Source organism: Ambystoma mexicanum, chromosome 12 (genome assembly GCF_040938575.1).
Source record: "Ambystoma mexicanum isolate Mex_15411 chromosome 12, UKY_AmexF1_1, whole genome shotgun sequence".
In the NCBI taxonomy this organism is placed as follows: Eukaryota; Metazoa; Chordata; class Amphibia; order Caudata; family Ambystomatidae; genus Ambystoma; species Ambystoma mexicanum.
Window position 1 is genome coordinate 1,246,148,811 of NC_090936.1, and position 12,190 is coordinate 1,246,161,000.

A 12,190-nucleotide genomic window follows, 5' to 3' on the forward strand; every position below is an offset into this window, starting at 1 on the left:
TGCCTTTCCACTCATACTTTTAATCCTGGGGATAGTGAAGGCCAGTCCACCTTTCCACTCAGACTTTAAATTCTGGGGATAGGGAAGGCCGATCCACCTTTCCACCCACACTTTAAATCTTGGGGATAGTGAAGGCCAGTCCACCTTTCCACTCTTACTTTAAATCCTGTGGATAGTGAAGGCCGGTCCACCTTTCTACTCACACTTTAAATCTTGGGGATAGTGAAGGCCAGTCCACCTTTCCACTCTTACTTTAAATCCTGGAAATAGTGAAGACCAGTCCACCTTTCCACTCAGACTTTCAATCCTGGATATAGTGAAGGCCAGTCCATCTTTCCACTGAGAGTTTAAATCCAGGGGATAGTGAAGGCCGGTTTGCCTTTCCACTCATACTTTTAATCCTGAGGATAGTGAAGGGCAGTCCATCTTTCCACTCAGACTTTAAATCCTGGATATAGTGAAGGCCAGTCCACCTTTCCACTCATACTTTAAGTCCTGGAGATAGTGAAGGCCAGTCCACCTTTCCACTCAGAATTTGAGTCCTGGATATAGTGAAGGCCAGTCCATCTTTCCAATCAGACATTAAATCCTGGGGATAGTGAAGGCCGGTCCACCTTCCCACTCTTACTTTAAATCCTGGGGATAGTGTAGGCCAGTCCACCTTTCCACTCTTACTTTAAATCCTGCGGATAGTGAAGGCCGGTCCACCTTTCCACTCAGACTTTAAATCCTGGGGATAGTGAAGGCCGGACCACCTTCCCACTCTTACTTTAAATCCTGGGGATAGTGAAGGCCGGTCCACCTTTCCACTCAGACTTTAAATTCTGGGGATAGTGAAGGCCGGTCCACCTTCCCACTCTTACTTTAAATCCTGGGGATAGTGAATGCCGGTCCACCTTCCCACTCTTACTTTAAATCATGGGGATAGTGAAGGCCGGTCCACCTTTCCACTCAGACTTTAAATCCTGGGGATAGTGAAGGCCGGTCCACCTTCCCACTCTTACTTTAAATCCTGGGGATAGTGAAGGCCGGTCCACATTGCCACCCAGACTTTAAATCCTGGGGATAGTGAAGGCCGGTCCACCTTCCCACTCTTACTTTAAATCCTGGGGATAGTGAAGGCTGGCCCACCTTCCCACTCTTAGTTTAAATCCTGGGGATAGTGAAGGCCGGTCCACCTTCCCACTCTTACTTTAAATCCTGGGGATAGTGAAGGCCGGTCCACCTTCCCACTCTTACTTTAAATCCTGGGGATAGTGTAGGCCAGTCCACCTTTCCACTCAGACTTTAAATCCTGGGGATAGTGAAGGCAGGTCCACCTTCCCACTCTTACTTTAAATCCTGGGGATAGTGTAGGCCAGTCCACCTTTCCACTCAGACTTTAAATCCTGGGGATAGTGAAGGCCGGTCCACCTTCCCACTCTTTAAATCCTGGGGATAGTGAAGGCTGGTCCACCTTCCCACTCTTACTTTAAATCCTGGGGATAGTGAAGGCCGGTCCACCTTTCCACTCAGACTTTAAATCCTGGGGATAGTGAAGGCCGGTCCACCTTCCCACTCTTACTTTAAATCCTGGGGATAGTGAAGGCCGGTCCACCTTTCCACTCAGACTTTAAATCCTGGGGATAGTGAAGGCCGGTCCACCTTCCCACTCTTACTTTAAATCCTGGGGATAGTGTAGGCCAGTCCACCTTTCCACTCAGACTTTAAATCCTGGGGATAGTGAAGGCCGGTCCACCTTCCCACTCTTACTTTAAATCCTGGGGATAGTGTAAGCCGGTCCACCTTTCCACTCAGACTTTAAATCCTGGGGATAGTGAAGGCCGGTCCACCTTCCCACTCTTACTTTAAATCCTGGGGATAGTGAAGGCTGGTCCACCTTCCCAATCTTACTTTAAATCCTGGGGATAGTGAAGGCCGGTCCACCTTTCCACTCAGACTTTAAATCCTGGGGATAGTGAAGGCCAACCCACCTTCCCACTCTTACTTTAAATCCTGGGGATAGTGAAGGCCGGTCCACCTTTCCACTCAGACTTTAAATCCTGGGGATAGTGAAGGCCGGTCCACCTTTCCACTCAGACATTAAATCCTGGGGATAGTGTAGGCCAGTCCACCTTTCCACTCAGACTTTAAATCCTGGGGATAGGAAGGCTGGTCCACCTTTCCACTCAGACTTTAAATCCTGGGGATAGTGAAGGCCGGTCCACCTTTCCACTCTTTCTTTAAATCCTGGGGATAGGAAGGCTGGTCCACCTTTCCACTCAGACTTTAAATCCTGGGGATAGTGAAGGCCGGTCCACCTTCCCACTCTTACTTTAAATCCTGGGGATAGTGAAGGCTGGTCCACCTTCCCAATCTTACTTTAAATCCTGGGGATAGTGAAGGCCGGTCCACCTTTCCACTCAGACTTTAAATCCTGGGGATAGTGAAGGCCAACCCACCTTCCCACTCTTACTTTAAATCCTGGGGATAGTGAAGGCCGGTCCACCTTTCCACTCTTACTTTAAATCCTGGGGATAGTGAAGGCCGGTCCACCTTTCCACTCAGACTTTAAATCCTGGGGATAGTGTAGGCCAGTCAACCTTCCCACTCTTACTTTAAATCCTGGGGATAGTGAAGGCCGGTCCACCTTCCCACTCTTACTTTAAATCCTGGGGATAGTGAAGGCCGGTCCACCTTCCCACTCTTACTTTAAATCCTGGGGATAGTGTAGGCCAGTCCACCTTTCCACTCAGACTTTAAATCCTGGGGCTAGTGAAGGCCGGTCCACCTTCCCACTCTTACTTTAAATCCTGGGGATAGTGAAGGCTGGTCCACCTTCCCACTCTTACTTTAAATCCTGGGGATAGTGAAGGCCGGTCAACCTTCCCACTCTTACTTTAAATCCTGGGGATAGTGAAGGCCGGTCCACCTTCCCACTCTTACTTTAAATCCTGGGGATAGTGTAGGCCAGTCCACCTTTCCACTCAGACTTTAAATCCTGGGGATAGTGAAGGCCGGTCCACCTTCCCACTCTTACTTTAAATCCTGGGGATAGTGTAGGCCAGTCCACCTTTCCACTCAGACTTTAAATCCTGGTGATAGTGAAGGCCGGTCCACCTTCCCACTCTTACTTTAAATCCTGGGGATAGTGAAGGCCGGTCCACCTTCCCACTCTTACTTTAAATCCTGGGGATAGTGAAGGCCGGTCCACCTTTCCACTCTTAATTTAAATCCTGGGGATAGTGAAGGCCGGTCCACCTTCCCACTCTTACTTTAAATCCTGGGGATAGTGTAGGCCGGTCCACCTTTCCACTCAGACTTTAAATCCTGGGGATAGTGAAGGCCGGACCACCTTCCCACTCTTACTTTAAATCCTGGGGATAGTGAAGGCCGGTCCACCTTCCCACTCTTACTTTAAATCCTGGGGATAGTGAAGGCCGGTCCACCTTCCCACTCTTACTTTAAATCCTGGGGATAGTGTAGGCCGGTCCACCTTTCCACTCAGACTTTAAATCCTGGGGATAGTGAAGGCCGGTCCACCTTCCCACTCTTACTTTAAATCCTGGGGATAGTGAAGGCCGGTCCACCTTCCCACTCTTACTTTAAATCCTGGGGATAGTGAACGCCGGTCCACCTTTCCACTCAGACTTTAAATCCTGGGGATAGTGAAGGCCGGTCCACCTTCCCACTCTTACTTTAAATCCAGGGGATAGTGAAGGCCGGTCCACCTTTCCACTCAGACTTTAAATCCTGGGGATAGTGAAGACCGGTCCACCTTCCCACTCTTACTTTAAATCCTGGGGATAGTGAAGGCCAGTCCACCTTTCCACTCAGACTTTAAATCCTGGGGATAGTGAAGGCCGGTCCACCTTCCCACTCTTACTTTAAATCCTGGGGATAGTGAAGGCCGGTCCACCTTTCCACTCAGACTTTAAATCCTGGGGATAGTGAAGGCCGGTCCACCTTCCCACTCTTACTTTAAATCCTGGGGATAGTGAAGGCCGGTCCACCTTCCTACTCTTACTTTAAATCCTGGGGATAGTGAAGGCCGGTCCACCTTTCCACTCTTACTTTAAATCCTGGGGATAGTGAAGGCCGGTCCACCTTTCCACTCAGACTTTAAATCCTGGGGATAGTGAAGGCTGGTCCACCTTTCCACTCTTACTTTAAGTTCTGCCTGCTTCCATTTACCTACACACACATTCATGCTTATCCGAAATCTATAAGACTTACATATTTGCAAGTGTTTCCAAAAGGGCTCCATAATACTATTGGGTGTCATTACGAGTTGGGCAGTGTGGTAAAAAAGTGCCAACAATTCCATTATCTCCACTTTGTTTTGCTGAATTACATTTTTGGTGGTAACATGGAGGATTCACCTCCAGATGGAGGATAAACCCTCTACTTCACCTCCAATAATTGGTGGATTTACGGCACGGTATTACTGCTTCCGCTAAAAATCACCACAGAGTCCGATGGACTCCAAAAATGGGGATTTACACTGGCAAACTACCACTCGTGATCTCATGGGACGGAGTGGCGGGAACTACCACTCGTGATCTCATGAGACAGAGTGGCAAATTACCACTCGTGATCTGATAGGACCGAGTGGCGGGAACTACCACTCGTGATCTCATGGGACGGAGTGGCGGGCATTACCACTCGTGATCTGATGGGATTGAGTGGCAGGAACTACCACTCTCTATCTCATGGGACGGAGTGGCGGGAACTACCACTCGTGATCTCATGGGACGGAGTGGCGGCACTACCACTCGTGATCTGATGGGACCGAGTGGCGGGAACTACCACTCATGATCTCATGGGACAGAGTGGCAAATTACCACTTGTGATCTGATAGGACGGAGTGGCGGGAACTACCACTCGTGATCTCATGGGACGGAGTGGCGGGACCTACCACTCGTGATCTCATGGGACGGAGTGGCGGGCATTACCACTCGTGATCTGATGGGACCGAGTGGCGGGAACTCCCACTCGTGATCTCATGGGACGGAGTGGCGGGCATTACCACTCGTGATATGATGGGATTGAGTGGCAGGAACTACCACTCTTGATCTCATGGCACGGAGTGGCGGGAACTACCACTCGTGATCTCATGGGACGGAGTGGCGGACATTACCACTCGTGATCTGATGGGACCGAGTGGCGGGAACTACCACTCATGACCTCATGAGACAGAGTGGCAAATTACCACTTGTGATCTGATGGGACCGAGTGGCGGGAACTACCACTCATGATCTCATGGGACGGAGTGGCAAATTACCACTCGTGATCTGATAGGACGGAGTGGCGGGAACTACCACTCTTGATCTCATGGGACGGAGTGGCAGGAACTACCACTCGTGATCTCATGGGACGGAGTGGCAGGAACTACCACTCTTGATCTCATGGGACAGAGTGGCGGGAACTACCACTCGTGATCTCATGGGACGGAGTGGCAAATTACCACTCGTGATCTGATAGGACGGAGTGGGGGGAACTACCACTCGTGATCTCATGGGACGGAGTGGCGGGCATTACCACTCGTGATCTGATGGGAACGAGTGGCTGGAACTACCACTCGTGATCTCATGGGACGGAGTGCCGGGCATTACCACTCATGATCTGATAGGACGGAGTGGCGGGAACTACCACTCGTGATCTCATGGGACGGAGTGGCGGGCATTACCACTCGTGATCTCATGGGACCGAGTGGCGGGAACTACCACTCGTGATCTCATGGGACGGAGTGGTGGGCATTACCACTCGTGATCTGATAGGACGGAGTGGCGGGAACTACCACTCGTGGTCTCATGGGATGGATTGGCGGGAACTACCACTCGTGATCTCATGGGACAGAGTGGCAGGAACTACCACTCGTGATCTCATGGGACGGAGTGGCGGGAATGGTAAATGAGCTTGGTGGTAAATCAGTGTGTTGAGGCACACTGTACTCTTATATAGCGCTTCGTCGCTCAGTAATACCAGGTGTTATTACTTCCCCATTCTTATTGGCGCTTGACTTGTCATCCCTGCTGCTGGAGTCGCACTTGAGAAGCACACGCAGCCCTCATGCCAGACGGTAACATTGAGCATGTAACTCTGCACCCCTCGCCATTTTGCCAGAGGATCTGGGCCAGACAAAGTGTCACACATGAACAGTACCACCCTCGTGGCACACCATTGTTTTCCCACCTGCTTCTATTGGCCTCCAGCTGCTTTCTTGAAGTAGTCTCTGTATACAGTGGATTTTCTATAGCGCAAGCACAGCTGAGTAGCAGCAGAGCGCTATGCAGCGCTATACAGCGCTATACAGCGCTATGGATTCTGCTGTGGAGCCTAGGCGCAGACAGTGTCCATGCACTCCCTGCACCATGGAAGGCTTTACACAAACCAATCTCTTAACTTCTTACAAGGAACAGGCAGTATACACATACTGGGGGCATTTAATAGGAGCATGCATGCATCAATTAATATAAGGCAACTTTGCAACAACACTATTCAACAATTACCCCACCCTTACAAGATAGCCATCTTCAAACCAACCCCGCTATATAAGCAAATCCGCTAGCCAAAACGAGACCACTGGTGCTACACTTAGAAACCCGCCCCCAATCTAGTAAGTAAAAGATGGACTCCACTAGACTGACACACACGAAACCCGAGCAGAATCTCTGGAGATGGAATTACATCCGAAACGACTAACCAGACACACACAACACAATCAACTGAGACACAAGTATGGTGATTCCCTTACGTCAATCTGGACGTGTGGTAATGACCGTACTGAACTGTCGCACACAGAGAGAGATATGGGTATGGGCACGGGTCACAACTAGATTGAGCCATGGGGACCAGCTTGCATCAAACGCAGACTAGGACGGAAGGGCTGGCCTGTGTAACAACAAAGATAGCATTGTAGAGACTGAGTAGCGTGACATATGGACAGCCGTGCTTCGTGCTGAAACACGATCACTGTAAGGAAGAAATTCATCTAAACCTTGAAAGAGACACAAAATAAGTGCGTCTCTTCAGACAACAATGCTTATAACCAACCCTACTAAGACCTCACCCCTCTGCATACACCTCTCAGACGCCAACCAAACACAACCATACAGCTAAAACCACAGCAACCTGCACTTCACTACACTGCAACAACAAACAAACCACACATAGCCCTACACAACAGCATGTGATGGACACCGCCCGGATACCACACCAAGTAGCTCAGCGAACGGTCGTAACTGAACTGAAACTGCCAACAGCAAATCACTGCTCCCTTGCTCTTACTCCATACTTTGTCCCACCAACGTATCCCAACCAACCCTTTATTTTCAGATCCACCAGTGCCCCAGGGGACCACTCCGGTGGTGATGGTGCGTGGTATAAATATCCTTTAACATTAACATTAACATAACATTATGGCATAGATTCGAAGTAGAATTCTACTACTTGCCGCAGAATAGAAACATTGTGCAAGCTACTACAGCAAGCACCAGAGCAAGCGTCAGAGCAAGCGCCAGGGAAAGCACCAGAGCAAGTTCCACAGCAAGCACCAGAGCAAGTACCAGTGCAAGTACCAGAGCAAGCACCAGTGCAAGTACCAGAGCAAGTACCAGAGCAAGTGCCAGAGCAAGTACCAGAACAAGTGCCAGAGCAAATGCCAGATAAAGCACTAGAGCATGTACCACAGCAAGCACTTGAGCAAGCACCAGTGCAAGTACCAGAGCAAGCACCAGTGCAAGTACCAGAGCAAGCACCAGAGCAAGTGCAAGTTCAAGCACCAGAGAAAGTGCCAGAGCAAGTGCCAGCGCAAGCACCAGAGCAAGCGCCAGAGCAAGCAGCAGAGCAAGCGCCAGAGCAAGCACCAGAGCAAGCACCAGAGCAAGCAGCAGAGCAAGTGCAAGTTCAAACACCAGAGAAAGTGCCAGAGTAAGTGCCAGCGCAAGTAGCAGAGCAAGCACCAGAGCAAGCAGCAGAGAAAGTGTCAGAGCAAGTGCAAGCACCAGAGCAAGCACCAGAGAAAGTAACAGAGCAAGCACCAGAGCAAGCGCCAGAACAAGCACCAGAGCAAGCACCAGAACAAGTGCCAGAGCAAGTGCAAGTGCAAGCACCAGAGCAAGCACCAGAGAAAGTGCCAGAGCAAGCACCAGAGCAAGCAACAGAGCAAGCGCCAGAGCAAGCGCCAGAGCAAGCACCAGAGAAAGTGCCAGAGCAAGTGCAAGTGCAAGCACCAGAGTAAGCGTCAGAGCAAGCACCAGAGCAAGCGTCAGAGCAAGTGCCAGAGCAAGCACCAGAGCAAGTGCCAGAGCAAGTACCAGAGCAAGCACCAGTGCAAGTACCAGAGCAAGCACCAGAGCAAGTGCAAGTTCAAGCACCAGAGAAAGCACCAGAGCAAGTGCCAGCACAAGCACCAGAGCAAGCACCAGAGCAAGCACCAGAGCAAGCAGCAGAGCAAGTGCAAGTTCAAGCACCAGAGAAAGTGCCAGAGCAAGTGCCAGTGCAAGTACCAGAGAAAGTACCAGAGCAAGCGCCAGAGCAAGCACCAGAGAAAGTGCCAGAGCAAGCACCAGAGCAAGCGCCAGAACAAGCGCCAGAGCAAGCACCAGAACAAGTGCCAGAGCAAGTGCAAGTGCAAGCACCAGAGAAAGTGCCAGATCAAGCACCAGAGCAAGCACCAGAGCAAGCACCAGAGAAAGTGCCAGAGCAAGTGCAAGTGCAAGCACCAGAGCAAGAGTCAGAGCAAGCACCAGAGCAAGCGCCAGAGCAAGCGCCAGAGCAAGCGCCAGAGCAAGTGCCAGAGAAAGTACCAGAGCAAGCACCAGAGCAAGTACCACAGCAAGCAGTGTCATCCATAGTGGCCAATGACCCAGTGTGCCTCTGAGTGTTGGGACCCAACACAATGATTTCCATGCATTGCACAGGGCTCATGGAGAGGGTGCTTTGCGTACCTTGGGACAGGGTGTCCTCCACATTTTCAGACTGAGAAGAACCAATTATTGTTTATGTTGAACCCCAACACTGTTGTCAATGGTCTGCCCTGGGACAGTAGAACAGGGGTGTGGCGGGGGCACCCCCCTCCTCACACAGTGACATAACACAAAGACCAAAGCGCTCAAGGGATGACAATGTTTGGACTCCAGAGGTGAAAGTCATTCATCCATTCATCCATGGGGTCATTCATACATAGTGGGGAGAGGCCTGGCAGCTCGGGCCATCGGTTCCTGCAGGTCGTTAAAGGGACGTCATGGCTGCGGTGTGCGTGTCATGGTACATTGTGTAAGCATGAGTGGGTGCCTGCCATGCACTGCTCAGGTTACCAGGGCATCGAAGACGACGTCACAAGTGTCCAGTGCCCCGGAGGGCCCGAGGTGACCCAATACTCCAGACGATGGGTCAGGAGCTTTCACTTCACAAACAGCGAATGAGGCTGCACCTGGATTCCATCATGGAAGGTCCGCACGACGCGTGCCCACTCCCCCTCGCCTCCCCACCCCAAGCCCTGGGATCTCAACCAGAGATCATGTATGAGTTCATATGTTTAATTAGCACTTGGCTTGAGTAGTAAACCTTTCGCCATCGACAATAAACAATTATACAAAAATCACTTCCTAACAAAAGTTTTAAAAAACATAATATTAATATTACAACTTCTCATCTCATGAAAAATATAAATAGTTGTTTTACGTCTAAATGGAAGAGATCAATTTTTAAAATGAAAAATCATCATTCTCCGCGCTTCACAGGTGAAGAGTTATGAGAAAGTTCTGGGTCATTCTGGCTTGAAGGCTGCTGTGTCCTCCTTGAGAATGCCCTGCCAGGTGGCGCAGATCGGATGGGTGCCCGTGGCAGGAAGCGGCAGAAGGACTGCTCCTTCGGCCTGCAGGCCCTGCCTCTGGGCGCTGTGCCTCGCGGAGGTCCACAGTAAATCGGGAATTCAATGAACTGCAAAAGGCACAGCATATGTACGGAGATGGGCGGTTCGGTTGCATGGTTCATACATGTGTCATACTTACTGCCCTACCTCGCTGTATGTTATAGAGGCATGATATCCTTTGTGTGGCTACCCTCGTCTGGCATCTCCTGTATTTAGACACGAATGAGCCAAGAATTGCCAAAACAATCCACGCTGCGCGCCGAGGCCGCGAGGCGGGACGCAGGTTACAAGAAATAAATAAATAAATAAGTAATAAAAGTGAAACCCACTTGAGAATGTGTGTGAGGCAAATTCCTGTTTGTTTGAATACGTGTTGAGTTTGCCTCATTAAATGAATTTGAAATGTAATGACAGACATGCCAGTGGGGCGGGGGGCCTCGAACTGTCACACATATTAGGAGGACGTGGGCCTCTGGACTGACCCTCTGCTTCTACTTCCGTCCCCAGGTGAAGATGCACAGCGCCCGCCTCCTCTACCTGGCCATCTGTCTGCTCACGTTAACCCATTCCGCGCCGATAGCCTCGGAAACGCTTTGCGGCGCGGAGCTGGTGGACACGCTGCAGTTCGTGTGTCAGGAACGAGGCTTCTACTTCAGTAAGTCACTCGGGGTGCCACCCCTTCCTACCTTTTACTCCAGCTGGCAGGAGTGCTCGCATGCACTCTTGATCATTGGCCCGTCACCTTCACATCAGAGGTGAAAGGCACGCACTGATTTGCAAAATAACCATGTGTGAAGTGAGAATGTGTTTCCTGATGGGACCATGGCAATGTTTCTGCACAACTGTGTGGATTCAAGGAAGGTGTTAGTGAACATTGCTCTGGGGCAAGCCAACGTCACCGTTCAATTATCCCGTGATAGTGCCCTGCAGATTGCTTAGTATGGTATTATGACATGCTCATGGGGGCAGCAAAGTCCAAATGTTCTGTTCATTTCTAAGTAAACAGTCTGTTTGTGCCAAATGCGCTGTCTGGGCACAGTTAGATTATTGGTGAGCCTCTCCTGGCAACACCAGATAATGTGGGTTCAGATTAACTGGCAAAGAAGGACCACGTCACCATTCTGAGTTATAGAGAGTGGACCTTTATTCTTCGATAAAGCCCTCATTCCAAGCATTGTGATTGGTTGATCAGTGAAGTGCGTATTCTAGGTTGGCTACTTTGCAAAGGCAATAATTAAGTGTTTTACACATTGTTTTGAAAATGATTTTGGAATTCAAGATTTTTCATTTCAACCAAAGTAAGCAGAGCGATTCCACTTGGTGTCGGTGGAGGTGTGCTGTGCACTCTTCCGCGCGAGGCCCTGTGCACCATGCATGTGCGATTGTGCACCGCTTCAGCAATAAGGCAGGGTTTGTCTGGAACAGCCACATGTGTGCGTATCCCCTGAATAGTGGAGCTCGATGCGAAAATGAATTCAAACTGTTCCCCTCAGCACACCAGGTGAAGCACGTGCTATGGATTAACTGTCCTCTGATTGCGCCACGACTGGCTGCATGTATCTGAATCACATGTATGCACGTGTGTTGTGGGGGATGGGCCGAATTCCACGTGGCCTTTTGATAACATGAACATGTTTCTGTTTATAATGACTTCTGTGATTCATTCAATTCATGACAACCTCAGAGCCGCCTTTTGTGTGAAAAATGTATCAAATATTGGCATCCTTTGCACTGTTGTGCACAGAACATGTGCATTGTAATTCTAAACACTGCATGCACCGTAATGAGACGTGCAAAAAACCAGGGCACGCGATTCCCCGGCGACGCAACATCCCAAAAGGTTCCTTCGATCAGTCAGACTGGTAACAAATGATCACCACATCACATGGAAATAGTGGTGTCCTAGATGGCATGCACAGGTGTGGGATTGCATGCACAGGTGTGGAATTGCATGCACAGGTGTGGGATTGCCTGCTAATGTGCAGGATGGCATGCTAAAGTGCAGGATTGCAGGCAAACATGCAGGATCACATCCAAACATGCGGGACCACGTGCTAACATGCAGAATCATCCAGTGCTGGTACTCTGAAGCATGGCTTTACACCCTGTCCTGGTACTCTAAAGCATGGCTTTACACCCTGCCCTAGTACTCTGAAGCATTAGTTTACATCCTGCCCTAGTACTCTGAAGAATTAGTTGACACCCTGTCCTGGTACTCTGAAGCATTGTTTTACATCCTGCCCTGGTACTCTGAAGCATTGGTTTACACCCTGCCCTAGTACTCTGAAGCATTAGTTTACATCCTGCTCTGGTACTCAGAAGCATTGTTTTACA

General features: G+C 50.0%; 1 protein-coding gene across 2 annotated transcripts in view; it reads left to right on the forward strand.

Moving 5' to 3' along the window:
* The window catches only part of IGF1 (insulin like growth factor 1), a 385,102-nt gene that overhangs the window by 55,051 nt on the left and 317,861 nt on the right, over positions 1–12,190 (forward strand). For both annotated transcript variants that reach the window (XM_069629927.1, XM_069629928.1), the window contains exon 2: positions 10,364–10,511. In XM_069629927.1, coding sequence (XP_069486028.1) covers positions 10,364–10,511 — 148 coding nt within the window. The remainder of the gene's footprint in view (positions 1–10,363; positions 10,512–12,190) is intronic.